The sequence below is a fragment of the Nicotiana attenuata genome, chromosome 4, assembly GCF_001879085.1.
Source record: "Nicotiana attenuata strain UT chromosome 4, NIATTr2, whole genome shotgun sequence".
Lineage (NCBI taxonomy): Eukaryota > Viridiplantae > Streptophyta > Magnoliopsida > Solanales > Solanaceae > Nicotiana > Nicotiana attenuata.
The window spans coordinates 7,220,160-7,235,265 of NC_031992.1; the positions used below are offsets into that span (position 1 = coordinate 7,220,160).

The 15,106-nt window shown below is 37.8% G+C and overlaps 1 protein-coding gene across 2 annotated transcripts; it reads left to right on the top strand.

The window, feature by feature from the left end:
* Window positions 6,763-12,502, top strand: LOC109224917 (probable UDP-N-acetylglucosamine--peptide N-acetylglucosaminyltransferase SPINDLY). Of its 2 annotated transcripts, none has more exons than XM_019389485.1 (11): window positions 6,763-7,025; window positions 7,652-7,865; window positions 8,090-8,182; window positions 8,256-8,357; window positions 8,480-8,647; window positions 8,732-8,820; window positions 10,145-10,266; window positions 10,437-10,624; window positions 10,797-11,081; window positions 11,451-11,598; window positions 11,711-12,502. In XM_019389485.1, exons 1-11 carry the CDS (start codon window positions 6,850-6,852, stop codon window positions 12,064-12,066), a joined length of 1,941 nt encoding a protein of 646 aa, XP_019245030.1. In that variant the 5' UTR covers window positions 6,763-6,849; the 3' UTR covers window positions 12,067-12,502. The 2 variants fall into 2 exon arrangements, with proteins under 2 accessions (XP_019245030.1, XP_019245031.1); XM_019389486.1 differs by having other exon boundaries at window positions 10,443-10,624.

The following is a 15,106-nucleotide window of genomic DNA, read 5'->3' on the forward strand; positions in this document are numbered from 1 at the left end:
GAGGCATCAGGTATGTTTCTTGACTCGCTCGAGGACGAGCGTTTGTTTAAGTTAGGGAGGATGTGACGACCCAACCCGTCGTCACGTGTGTTACCGCCCTGTTTCCCCCATTTTTCTATTTCTTTATGTTCCAGTATCAGTATTAGATGTGTTAGAGTTGATTTGGATTGGTTCTAGAAGGAAATGAGTCAATTAGTCTCTTTAAGGAAGGTTTGTTTTGGGAAAGTCAATCGGATGTTGACTTATGTATTAGAGGGCTCGGATATGAATTCCGATGATTCGGTTAGCTTCGGGGGATGATTTGTGACTTAGGAGTGTGATCAAAAGTAATTTCGGAGGTCCGGAGTAGAATTAGGCTTGAATTGGCAAAGTTAGTATTTTGGCGAATTTCGCTTGATATGTGAGATTTTGATCCGAGGGTCGGAATGGAATTTCGAGAGTTGCTGTAGCTTCGTTATGTGATTTGGGATGTGTGTGCAAAATTTCAGGTCATTCGGAGGTGATTTGGGTAGGTTTTTGATCGAATGCGTATTTCGGAAGTTTTTGAAGAACTTAGGCTTGAATTCGGTGAGAAATGATGGTTTTAGTGTTGTTTGAGGTGTTTTTATGATTGGAACAAGTTTGAATGATGTTATAGGATGTGTTGGTGCTTTTGGTTGAGGTCCCGGAGGCCTCGGGTGAGTTTCGGGTGGTCAACCGGACCACTTCCTAAGTTAAAAAGCTGCAGATTTCTCATTTCAGGTGTTGCAGAGAATTTACTCTTCGCGTTCGCGTAAAGAGTCACGCGTTCGCGAAGAAGGAAATTGGGAGGCAGGTAATTTGCTCTACGCGCTCGCGTTCGAGGGTCCGCGTTCGCGGAAGGCCGGAGTATTGTGCTTCGCGTTCGCGAATAAGGAATAGAGGGCCAGCGACGATTGGCCTTCGCGTTCGCATGAATAAGGTCGCGTTCGCGTATGAGGGGAAGGTTGAGCATCGCGTTCGCGGGGTTAGTCTCGCGTTCGTGTAGGGCTAATTTTGGAAAAATTAAATGTTGTGCTCCGCATTCGCGAGGCAGTAGTCGCGAACGGGATGAAAGATGTCAGACCTGGGCAGAATGTTTTAAAACATTTCATCCGTGAACCCAACCCATTTTTCAACCATTTTTAGGCATTGTTGAGAGCTTTTGGACGGGGATTGAAGAGAGTTTCAACTGGGATCGATTGAAGGTAAGTTTTGTGAGTTAAAAACATGATTTTATTGTAGAATCATCCTTGAAATTCATGAGAGTATAGCCAAATTGTAAGAAATTAGGGCTTGAGTTTGAAATTCTAAATTTGAGATTTGAGGGGCCATTTGTGGTCCGATTTGAGAGATTTTGATATATATAGACTAGTGGCGAGATGAGAAATCCGGTGATGTTAATTTTCTGATTTTTCGAGAAGTGGGCCCGGGGCTCGGGTTTTGCAAATTTCGTGATTATCGATATTTTTTGAGTCTTTTCGATTGGGTTATGTTCCCTTAGCCTATTGTGACATATTCGTTGTGGTTTTGGTCAGATTCGACGCACGAGGAGGTTAATTCGAAATGCAAGGGCATAGCAAGCTAGGACTTTGGCCAGCTTGAGGTTAGTAATAAATGTAAATGCTGTGTTAAGGGTTTGAAACCCCGAATTTGCACAATGTAGTGCTATGTGAGGTGACTTGCACGCTGGATAACGGGTGTGGGGTAGAGCACCGTCGGGGATTGTGACTTGGTCCGTCCCGCTTAATAAAAAGAAATAGTTTACCTAAAATGATTGATTAGTTTTTGATACCTAAGTATAAAAAATGATTAAATTGATCATAAATTGGGCTTCATGCCAAAACTCACTTGAATCCTTCAAGGGATATTTTACTGGTTTACTACCAATAAATTTGAGATATTAGAACTCAGTCCTATGGATATTTACACATTATTTTGACACACTCAGCCATATTTCTAAAAAGGAAACTAAAGTTATCTCTTTAATGAAGTTTGAGGCGAATATTTCATCTATACATGTAATATTGCTGCGTCACGCTCACAAACGGTCCTATGTGATTTTGGACTGAGTATGACGGCACTGTCGAATGACTGCACGCCGCGCGTGCAACCGGCAGTTGCGTCATGATTTATTCTGATTATATAATGGATACTGACACCGGGACCGCATGCGCCTAAGTTTCGATGCGCGGAGGTCGATGTCATAGACGCTCCTGTAATCGAGAGTTCCACTTGCTGCTACGGGGCCGTCAAGGGCACCCATCACTCAACTCCTAGTGATCTGCACACCCCATAAGTGTGCGACCCGCCCGTCGTTCGACTTCGACAATACATTCCCGTTAAATAAATGGATAAGTCGGGTCCTGCACGCACGCGAAGCAGGGTGGCTCGTCGGCCATATCTTATAATATAGTGGTGAGGTACTGGGAGAAGGTACGGTTTATGTAGATTGCATTGTTGCATTTTAATTGTCATTTTTCGTTTATCTGTCGTGGGTATTATTTATAATGAGTCTTCGTTGTCTTTACTGTATTTATAGCTTACTATTGTGTTTATTTGGGAATTCGGTTACCTCAGACTTTATTTATATTTATTACTTTGGGTGGAAGTACCTCACATGTACTCCCTGCACCTTGTGCAGATCAGGTACACACAGGGTGAGTGAGGACCTGTTAGACTAGCAGCAGTATCGCGGTAGTATCATTGAGTAGCTGCATGGCTGTTCGCAGCCTGATCTCTCCCATTCTATCTTTTCTTTTGTTACGCATATTCTAGATAGACTTGTGATAGTGAATATTCTAGTATTGAGGCTTCACTCGTTGCTGACACCAATGTTTGGGCTTTAGCATTTTTTTTGGGGTTGTCGGAATGTTAAAAATTATTTCAGAAATTCCGATTTAATTATGGTATTTTTAATTGTGAATATTTATGTTACTCCTCCTATGATAATCGGTCAAGGTTGGCTAATGGTCGGGCTTGCCTAGCAGTTATGTGTTGGCGCCATCACGACCGGGTTGGGTTCGGACATTAAGATCACTTGGCTTCTTCACAAGTCTATCCCCAAAAGAACCCGACCCTGTAGTCCTAGCGCTTCGTGTTCTTATATATATACGGCTATACATATATATACACATACACACACACTTCGTTGTACTACTTTAACTATATATAGCTTGTTATAGTATATGTTAGTGTATTCATTATTTATATTACAAAATAAAGTATTAACGGATTACATTTATATTATTTAGATAGTAAATATTAATGAGATTCAAAAGTTTGATCATGTTTGACCTATGAACCGACCGAAGTTGGTCGGTTATTTTTCCAGAAATTACATCTACCGATCAAAGTTGGTCGGTAAAATCTTCCCCTGCAATAACCGACCAAAGGTGGTCGGTAGATTTAACTATAAATTCTATAAATTTTAAAAAATATTTTAAATAATAAAATAATTATTAAAATTTAAAAATTTGGGTCCACATTACCGACCGATGTTGGTCGGTAATCAAAAGGATGCTTTGACTAAGCAAGTCTGACCACTGCGGTCAAATGTTTGACCAATATACCGACCAATTTCGGTCGATATGTAATTTAAAAAAATGTAAAATATTTTTTTGTAGTTTTCGTCCGTTTTGGACGATATTTTGGTCTCTTTTGTTGACCGACCAACGTTGATCGGTATCGCTTGGTCGATTTTTCCCAGATTTTTTGTAGTGAATTGGGATTATAAGTGTTCCCACATAGATTTTCTTGGCGTTTACTTGCATTACCCATAAAATATAATGACTCTGAATTTTGCTAGGCATAAGTTGTCGGTATGACAAAAATAAGTGCACTTGTTGTACCAGTTAAACCTGTTGTTTATTCGGGACCATGGCCATTTTGTTGAATTGATTCGCCAAAGAAGCCATTTGTGCCGACAATACAGTAATGACATCTAACTCAAGCACCCCCCACCAGCCTTATGAAGTTTTTGTCTACTTGCTTCTCCTTGGCAGTCTGAATTACTCCTAGAGAACTTATACAAGAGTGCATAGATCTTATTAAAACTCTTCTCTAACATTTGTCCACCTGCTGCAGCATCTACCACTATTTTTGTCTCCGAATAAAGACCTTCCATAAAGGTGTAAGCCAAGACTTCATTAGTCTGATTATGATGCTGACAATCGCGAAGCAGTCTCTTGAACATCTCCCAAGCTGAATATAGTGACTCATCCTCCTTCTGTTTAAAGGCAACTATTTCACTTCAGGTCTTTGTTGTCTTACTGGATGGAAAGAACCTTGCCAAGAACATGCTAGATAGATCATTCCATAACATAATAGAGTTCGTTGGTTAAGCCTTCAACTATCTCTTAGCCTCATCCAAAAGAGATAAAGGGAACAATATGACACATAGTCCAGTGTGACTCTATTCGTGATATAAGTATCACTGATTCAGGATATGCTGTTAAGGGTCCTCATGTGGTATGCCCATAAACCATTCACTTGTAGCAGCTGAATCATGCTCTGTTTGAGCTCAAAGTGCATAGGCTTAAGGATACTAGAGGTGACATTAGTAATGCTGGACATCACCACCTCTTACACCACTAATGGTTGTGTGTCCGCCATCTTACCAAGTAGTTGAATAAGTGCTTGAAGGTTATTTGCTTCCCTCATTTCTCTCAACCTTCTACGAAATATTCTATCAGGTTTTGGGTCAAATTCTTGAATTTTGTCTTGACTCCTAACTCGTCGCATTCAAGCAAAAGTACCTAAGATCAGAAACAACAAAAAAGAAAAACTAAACTCGACTAAATAAACAATAAAATCTAAATCTAGTAAAGTATATAATTTCTAAGTCCCCGACAACGATGCTAAAAATTTGTTGATCCCACATACTCTCGCAAGTATACATGCTCAATAAGTAATAAAGTAACGAAAAAGAGTGCCGAACCTACTTAGACTCGTCGTTAGATACCTACTAATTCAACTAAAATTATTATTTAACTAAGTGGATCAAAGGTTGAGTTTGGATTTGAAACTATGGATGCAAAATTAAAATAAAAAAATAACTAGAACAACGTAGAATTATTGTTTAGAGTTACTTAAGTAGAAATAAATATTTTAGGGTTGTAGTTGATTCATCAATCTTATTTAGTTCTAGTTAATTACCCTTCAATTCGAATCACTTATGATTGCTAATTAACTAGATTATATTTACTCGTAGTATTCTCTCAAATTATTACTTGCCTGCCCAAGATAGGTTAATGCCTATATTTCTATAGAATTAATTTACCAAGAATGCATTAAGATTATAATATTTAACTAAGCATGGTGACTAGGTGTAGTTATATCCTAACCACAAATCTACCCCCTAACGCTAGAGATAAGATCATACTTTATTTAACTCTTCTCTAATCTAAAAATGACTTTTCAAACATATTCTAGATAGTTAATAGAACTTAACTGTTGGCCAGACAATTAAGCAATTAAATATAAAGTTAAAAATAATAATCATGTTATAGTAATTCGTATTAAAGGCGAAAATAACAATCAAATGTCAATATTCATGGCTAACCACAACCCCATAATGAAGGGATTTAGCCACGTATAATCATCGTAACAAATTTGCAAGCATTTGATTGATTAAGGTACAAAGAAAAAATGAATGGTAGAAGAACTCTCTAATCTTTGCTCCAACTTGCTCCTAACATGTGTTTTGCATATTCCCGTCAAAATTCGATTTAGAAATCGTTTTATACAAGTTAGGGGCGTGTAGCACCGAAAGAACCGTCTCCAAGTCAAAATATGACAGTTCCCGGATGCAGGGCCCTGGCAAGCGCGTCGCACTAGGCAGGGCGCTGGCCTTTTCTTATGTTTCTGCAGAATTTGTTCCCAACGCTACAGGTAGCGCCTAGCGTTAGTCTGGGCATTGGTCTCGCACTTTGTCTAGTTTTCTTCTTTTTCTACTTTAACTTGTGCACATTCATTTTATTTCGCTCCCAATCGATTCCTACATATCTTTCAAGGTAGAAATTCATATTGCATAATTTATATATGTATACGCATGCATATACACATACAGATACACACATATATACAAAATCTTTTATTTTCTTATTATCTTCAAGCTTTTGTACTTGAAAACTATCTGACTGATACATAATTGTTTTTTTACTAGTTAGTACTCTATACAAATTTAACTAGAAGATATATTTTTTACACAAAATTTTTTACTTCTTTTAGTTATATGTCATCTTTAATAAAGTTAATAAAAGTCTTTTTTTCTTTTCTAATTTTAAATTCCTTCTTAATAAATGTCTTTTTTCTCCTACCATTTTCAGCGATTTTGTAAGCCACAGGTACAGGTTTTACCAATGCAATTAGGGAGGCCGTTTGGATTGGCTTAAAAAAGTAGCTTTTCGGCAGAAATAGCTTTTAAGCCAAAAAGCAGTAAGTTGGGATTGCCCAACTTATTACTTTTGGCTTGTTTTAAGCAGTTTTTAATTTATTTTAAGCATTTTTTGACTTTGCCAAACATTGAAAAAAGCTAAAAAGAGCTTAAAAGCTAATTTGAGCAGCTTAAAAGCCAATCCAAACACCCTCAGGATCTCTTTCTATCAATGTTTTATACTTATAAATGAAACTAAGACCATAATATTAGGGTTAGATTGAAGCTCAGATCAAATATTAGGGACCATTACATACAATGACCAGAATAGTGAGATAAACTGCATTTAGACAAATAATCAGGGATCAAAAGGTTAATATTTATTGGGAATAGAAACCTTTTTCAGTAAAGATTCTTTTTTATCGGCGTCCAAAATATCCGAAATTCCGGCATCCAATTCCGTCAAATTTCATTCAATGAAGTCAGAATCCCCCGTCGTTGATAGAACCTCCATCACCTTGAGGCTACAGCCACCGCCGCCGCAATCTCATCCGTCCAAAATCATTTTGGCTGACCTCAACGTTGACCCTCCTGATTCCGACGGCAATGATTCTGTACCCGTCACTGCTGTGTCTCCTACAAGTTTCTCCAGGTTCTACTTCAAACTTTTCTGTTTTCTTCTGTCTGTCGTTCTTTCAAAATTCTTATGAAAATAAATTGAAGAAAAGCTGAGAAAATAGATAAGAGACTTGAACTGTTCAGAGCTTTCTGCTTTTTTTTTCTTTTTTTTTTTTGAGGTAAATTATAGTCTACTTTGTATATCGTATACGGTAGTTTTGGATTTAATATTTTCAAAGAGGACTAGGCTTGATTCTAAATTTCCACTGTACTAGTACACTACTGGCTTGGGATTTTCTCTATGAATTTGGAAGTCCTAGTATAAATTACTTACAACTTGTTCGCAGTTGAAATTACTAAAATAGTATAAAAACGATCATAGTCAAAGTAAAAGCTCTTTGATTCACCAAATAATAAGAGTGTCATTCCTTTGGGTCGGAAGTAGTGGTAAGTGAAGATGGCCCTACTTTGTACTATTGTTAGGATATGCTATTAAAATTTCAGCTGGCAGCCATGTGAAGGAGTCCTTATACCGGCAGAGGTAATTGACCTCGATCATGATGCTTTATGTTGCTTTTCTCTTTAGCGCTATCAGGTTGACATTATTGCTGGGATGAGAATTTATTTTATTACTTTAACCAGGTTCTGATATATTTGCAGGGTAAAAGCTGACGAAATTTGTCAGGATAAGCTGAAAAAAGACATAGAGGTTGCAGATACAGAAGGTAAACAATTGAAAAAATTGGGAAAATGCCGTTCAAGAATGGGCAAGTTAGATTGTCCTCCTGACTGTAATGGAGCTGATGCAGAGCCTGATCATAATGTTCAAGGTGTACCTTCGTCTCGGGAAGAAAAAGTTAGCAGCCTTAAAACTGTAAGTTGTATTTTGAGCCATTTATCTTTACTGTATTGATATTGATAGTTGGACAAGCTTGATAGGCGATTGTGCCAGTAAAATCCTCTTCCTATCTTTTTCCATAAATAAGGGTAATTGTGCTAGTAAAATCATCTTTTTTTAATTTAAGAGAAAAGAGTAGTCAAACACCTTCCTGGTGCAGTTGTTTAAACTTTGCCGTGATTCATCTACTTTGTTTTTAGGGCTTGATACACGTTGCACGAAAAATGCCAAAGAATGCGCATGCTCATTTTGTGCTTGGCTTGATGTATCAAAGGATGGGTCAGCCTCAAAAGGTAGCTTTTGGATTGTGCTGTTCTTTCTGTGGGTCAGTTTTCATTTTCTCTTGCACTGAACAGCTCATTCTAGGCAATTCTGGCATATGAGAAAGCAGAAGAAATTTTAGTTCGCCCCGAGGAAGAAATAGATCGGCCAGAGTTGCTTTCATTAGTTCAGGTTCATCATGCACAGGTATAAATGAACTTACACTGCAAGAAATTGCACGTCAACATTTCTTTATTAGTTTTTTCTTTAAAAATTAAACGAGTAATTACTGCTACTCATATATTTTTCACATCTCTTCGACCATGCAGTGTATTCTGCTTGGAACGTTGGAAGATTGCAGTTCAGATGAGGAATTAGACCCTGAAGAGATTGAAAATATTCTAGCTAAACTTAAGGAGGCTGTGAAATCTGATGTTACGCAGGTGTCTATTTGGAATACTCTTGGCGTAATACTTCTTAGAATTGGTCGTTTGCAGGTGCATCCGCGTTAATTTTGTTCTTACTCATTGACATACTTGGAACTTTCTCTGATTATCTTTTGACACTTATGGTTTCTGTAGAGTGCTATATCAGTTTTCTCAACTTTATTGGACATATCCCCAGACAACTTGGATTGCCTTGGTAATCTTGGAATTGCTTGTCTCCGGAGGTATAAAGGGACATTCCTTTTTACTGGTTTTAGGCTACTTACTGTATTATTCAAAGTATATATTAATGTCTTCATTCCAATACTCTCTTGCGTTTTGATTAAATTAGAGTAATGAAAAAAGGGATTGACATAGAAGCTAAAAGCAAATTGGAGAGGTAGAGAGGATGTTGTATTTTATGTTTTGAAAAGAGCAAACACACAGAATATCCTATTTGTTGAATGATATTTCTACTAATGTTGCAATTAGAAAGGGGGAAAAAGATCTAGGAGAACTTGTATCTTAAACACTTGTAGGGAGATTAGTTTGATTTTGGGCTGAAAAGCTATTGATGCATCATCTACAGCATATGGACTTCGTGATTAGTTGGAATTGAGTGTCTTATTGGGAATTACTCACTTACAAGCTACAATCCTCTTTTTTCGTGGAAATTTTTTATTATATTGTTCGATTTTATTGAGGTGTAAATCTTCTTGGTTATAATGCCTAAGCTGTCCAACATGGTAATGGTGCTCATAGGTGCTGACTCTGATCGCATCATTGGCAAAAACCATGCAATAGCTTTAGTTAGAGCAGAGCTCAAGATGGGATAGATGAAAATGTCAGAAGCTTACCGCTCGAAAAACAAAGTATACAGACCTTAGATTTCTATAAAGTATACTGTCTTCTGATGGCATTATCGCTGTTCCATTGAAAGAGAAGTGTTTATCTTTTAGCCAGGGAGACCATGTTCTGGAAGTAATCTACTTATTCCACCATTATGGGAGAACCTCGAGGGATCCCTGACTCAACCACTTCCTAATAATCTTCCTTCATAGCAAATCCCATGAGCTTACACAACCAGCGAAATTAGATCTTGCAAATGGTGAAAACAGTTACCTATTTTAGGGTGTCACCATTCTTGAGAATCGGCTTAACCAATCATGGACTTGAGTGGGATTTTAGGATTCCGGGGAAGTTTGATCAAATCCTTCGTTCAATATAGCTTCTACCACTGATTACATTGTATTTATGGCACTCATTGGCTGCAAGCTTCCATGCTTTTATTGGCTGCCATACGCTGGTATTTGGATCTAATGCGTATTCTATTTTCTGGTTCACTGTCTGCCTTTTTCTTTTCATGTTTTTTCTTAGATTGGTGATGTTTTTTTCTTTTTTTTTTTTGTGGGTGGGGGTGGTGGGGGGGGGGGGGGGGGCTTCTGCTGCTGTTTAACAGCTTTATTACATATGCTAACTGAATAATATTTCATCAGGCACATCTTCCTATATTGTGCACTTGAGCTACTTCCTTTCCTGAATTGAATCACTTTGACAATGTCTTTCCAGTGGGAATTTAGAGCTTTCAGAAAAGTGCTTCCAAGATCTGCTTCTAAAAGATCAGAACCATCCTACTGCTTTAATCAATTATGCCGCCCTTCTCTTATATAAATTTGGTTCAGTAGTTGCAGGTAAAAGGATTTTATCTGTTTCATAATTTATATCCTTAGGCTATCAGATTTATGTTACGGATTCACTGCAAAAAGTATTATTATTGTGCTCATTAGCATGTGTTCTACATGGATGTAAAAATTTAAAAGAATAAGAAAACAGAGAGTAAAGAGCAAGCACTGGCTGTTAGTTGCAGGTGCGGGGGCAAATGCTCTTGATGGAACTTCTGCCGATCAAGTTATTGCAGCCAATGTGGCCAAAGAATGTTTACTAGCAGCTTTAAAAGCAGACTCAAAAGCTGCTCACACTTGGACAAATCTAGCTAATGCTTATCACTTGATGGGTGATCATAGGAGCGCTGCCAAATGCTTGGAAAAGGTGCTTCTTCTTTTCTTTTCTTTTTTTGGATATAAGGAAGGCTACAAACAGCTCGAAACCTCCTTTTATCCATTGTTACAAGATATTGGTTCCTAGACTTCTTAAATAGATGCACTAATTTTGTCCTTGTATAAGTAATTTAACTTTTTTTTTTTTTTGCTATAATGTGTAGGCAGGAAAACTCGAGCCTAATTGCTTAGCAACAAGATATGCGGTTGGAGTTCACCGCATCAGGGATGCAGAGAGGTCCCAGAATCCCAATGAGCAGCTCTCATGGGCTGGGAATGAGATGGCCTCGATACTAAGAGAAGGAGATTCTACTTCAATAGAGTCTCCAATAGCATGGGCTGGTCTTGCCATGGTCCACAGGGCCCAACACGAAATTGTGGCAGGATTTGAAATAGAGCATAATGAATTGATGGAAGTCAAGGAGCATGCAATCTACAGTCTAAAGCAGGTAGGCTTTAAATTTTTATATTTCTATCTGATACTTGTTGCTTAGTTTGGTAAATTCAGATTCCATTAGGGGATAGGTTATTTATTGGTTGAACATACATGATAAGGTGATCTATATAAATATTTCCTCTGTGGTGCATCTGGTAACAGACCAGGTTGCTTAGGAGTTTGAACTGCTTGAACTTTATTTTTTACAGTGAAAGGAAATTAGTTTTTCTCTCTTTCTTGTCTGACTTTATTGCATTTAAGCTATTCTACTACCTTATATCTGCTTCCTGACTTTTGATTTTCATTATTTTCTGTGACACTCTTGAAAGATGAAGCTTGGACTGAGGACTTGATTTCATATTTCTTATTTTTCAAATGACAGGCAATAGCTGAAGATCCTGCTGATGCTGTTCAATGGCATCAACTTGGCCTTCATAGTCTTTGTTCCCAACAATTTAGGACGTCTCAAATGTATCTCAAGGCTGCAGTTGCACGTCGTAAGGACTGCCCGTATGCCTGGTCAAATCTTGGTAAATGCATTTTACACAATGTCATCCACATCTTTTTTCCCTGTCTTTCCTTTCCCATTTTAGTTATCGTGAATATAGCCTTCATATCTTCTGAAAAGAAATTGCACTCTAGGTATTTCACTGCAACTGTCCGAGGAGTCTTCTCCAGCTGAAGAGGTTTATAAACAGGCCTTGTCACTGGCTACATCAAAACAAGCACACACAATATTTTCAAACCTCGGGAACCTCTATCGGCAGATAAAACAGTATGAACGTGCAAAGGCAATGTTCACCAAATCACTTCAACTGCAGCCTGGGTATGCACCAGCTTTAAACAATTTAGGTCTTGTATGTGTTGCTGAAGGAAAATGGGAAGAAGCCAAGAACTGTTTCAACAAGGCGATCCAGGCAGATCCACTGCTTGATGCTGCTAAATCCAACATGATTAAAGCTTCTAGCATGTTCAAGATGCATACCAGCATGTCATGATGTCTCTGATTCATTGTATGATAATTTGTCCCCCTGTAATTATTTTGTACTGGGGAATGATCAGCCAAAAGAAAAGGGAAAGAAAAAGAAGGAAGAGTAGAGAATTGCAGATCTTGAGATTTAGATATCTCAGCTTTTCGGACTTCAGTTTGGATAACTTAGCTCCTTCTGCAGTGTTAGCAAAGTAGAGGTTTCTTTCTTTAAACTTATGTCTCCTGCTATTTCATTTCCACATGACTGTACCTCCTGCGATAGGTGTGACTAGCGCACCAGCAGTGGTCTCTGTTGAATTTAAAATTAATAGGGAAATTGAAATTTTAGTCCAAGGAATCCTTGTTGAGGTTGATACAGGCACTTGTAAATAATTTAATTTGCCTTTCACATTGTGGTCATGTCTAACATTCTGTTTTAAGTGATCACGCAGGATTGTAGTCAACCTGGATTTACTCTTCATGAGAGGAGGAGATTGAGTCCTATGTAAGAGCATTTAATTTCTCATTCAATTCCACTCCATTTCTAAGTGTTCGAAGCTCATCAATGGAGCCACAGTCTATTACCTAAAAATGTTGATTGTAATGGAGGATAATGAAATGGAGGCTCACTTTCGATGTCTTGTGTGATAAGAATGTGCCATTAAAACTTAAAGGTAAGTTCTATAAAATGGTGGTTGGACCGACTATGTTGTGTGTGGCAGAGTATTGGCCAGTCAAGAACTCTTATGTTTTGAAGATAAAAGGCTGAAATAAGAATGTTGATATGGATGTGCGGGCATATCAGATTTGATAAGATTAAGAATGAAGTTATTCGGGAACACCTAGGAGTGGCCCCGTGGAGAATATGACGTGGGAGGCGAGACTGAGATGTTTCGGGCATGTGAAGAGGAGATGCATTGATGCCTCAGTTAAAAGGTGTGAGAGGTTGACCATAGTGGGTATGAGGAGGGGTAGATGTAGGCCAAAAAAGTATTGAGGTGAGGTGAGGTGATTAGGTAGGACATGACGCATCTAGAGCTTACGAAGGACATGTCCCTTGATAGGAGGGTGTGGGGGTCGAGATGTAGGGAGAAGGCTAGTGGGTAGTCGAGTGTTTTGCTCTTTCTTTCTTAGACCAGTAGCATTAGTGTTAGTATGGTATCCTTTTTACTGGTAGATTGCTATCTTTACCTACTGTTTGATTATCTTTCGCCTTGATTTTCTTAATATCTTGTTATTGTTGCTACTAAATGTGGACAATGCTTCTTTTCATCTACTCTCTAGCGGAGGGTCTATCGGAAACAACCTCTCTACTCTTTCAAGGTAGGGGTAAGGTCTGCTTACACATTAACCTTCCAGACTCCACTTGTTAAAACTCACTGGTTTTATTGTTATTGTTATTACTGTCTTGATTGTAATTTCTTGATTGTAATCGCTTAATAGAAATAAATGAAATTTCATTTAGTCCAATATTTTATATTCTCTTTTTTCTAGTACATTACAATTAGTTTCAGAGCCTAATCTTGGCACCTTTGGGAGTTACGAAGAAACTATATATAAGGATTTTACAATAGAAACCAGATTCCATCGGTTGTGGCTCAGATGGGTGGGTGGGGGGGGGGGGGGGCACACTTCGATAAATTGAAAGAATAAACTGACGACTGGAAAAATTATTAGAGAACTTTGGAATCATGGACATTAAATGCTTAGATCAAGATTGTGATAATGAAGAGTATACCGTAGATGAAAGCAAATCGTACAAATTCAGGATACACCAAATTCTTCAGGACATGGACCTTGTGAAGCATTTAACCAAAATGATTACTCAATTAGTGTTAAGGATTACAAATATCTTACTCTCTCGAATAAATAATTTTGATTTTTGATCCTGGAGGTGACAATTTTGTTGTGTCAAATTTGAAGGTGTAAATATTGTGTTTGAAGCGTTTTCTACGTAGGGAGATATCCTTGGTGATTATGATTTTGACAAGAAGACTATTAGTTGAATTTCTTCAAATTTTAACCTTTGCTACATTGGTCAAAGTGGAACTGCACACTCATAATATTTTCATACATAAAAACCACCAGAAAAAGTAATGTTAGTAGTGAATTCTTTTGCCATCCCTAATAGTGAGCTATTTCCTATCTGTCTTTGCTACTCTATGTTAATAATCTGTGCCAATCTTTGATCCTTACGTCTGTATAAGGAAAATGGAGCAATGGTTATTTGGGCAAATGCAAAGGTTTTCTCATACTTGCTTGCTTGAATTTCATATTACCCTTGAGTTTACTTAATAGTAATATAAATTATAATAAACAAAATACGGATGTGTACCAAGTAATTCCATATGAGAGAAATGATGCGACCAATATTCCCTGAAAAAAATAGTCAAGGTGGTTGATTGAATTTGAATGGATGATATTAAAGATTATGGGATCACGAACTGTTTGTTTTCTAAACAAAAAGATTTCTCTAGATTGCCACATTTCCATCATCCTGTTGTGTCCTTTTTTACAAGTTTTTTGTGGCATTTAATTTTTGCAATAAGGGTTCAATTCAGCCATCTCCAATATAATTTATTCGTGCATGTATATATATTTGTGTTGAAATATCTACAGACTATATCCCAAGCTAGAAGCTTAAGGAAAAAAAGTGGCTGAAGAATTAGGAACTAGAGTGAAATTTCATTCCGGTAGGCCACTAAAGAAAACGAGAAAATGATACAGTGAAGATGTTCAATTTGCTTCAATCTTGTAACCATTGTTTCCTGAGAAGTAATTCAACATTTGAAATTGAAATGCTGAAGTGTATATCATCCTCTTTGTAGGTTCTCTTAAGGGTGTCACTGTGCCGGCCGTTCCGGGCCAGTCCCGGAAAAAAATAATCGATCGGTCTCAGTAGCTGTCCAGTACCGAGCTGGTAATATCAGGCTCAATCGATCATGGGTTCCGGTGGGCTAAATTCAATGTTTTAAAAGGTGGGGGCGTGAGGCGAGGCGTTTTACCTCTGACGAGGCGAGGTGTAAGCCCTGAGACATGGGGCGTAAGTCCCACGGATCATTAAATTT

Coding starts and splice junctions, on each gene's coding strand:
- LOC109224917 (XM_019389485.1), top strand. CDS start 6,850: ATGAAGTCAGAATCCCCCGTCGTTGATAGAACCTCCATCACCTTGAGG. Junction 8,183..8,255: donor GGATGGGTCAGCCTCAAAAG/GTAGCTTTTGGA, acceptor AGCTCATTCTAG/GCAATTCTGGCATATGAGAA. Junction 11,082..11,450: donor CAATCTACAGTCTAAAGCAG/GTAGGCTTTAAA, acceptor TTCAAATGACAG/GCAATAGCTGAAGATCCTGC.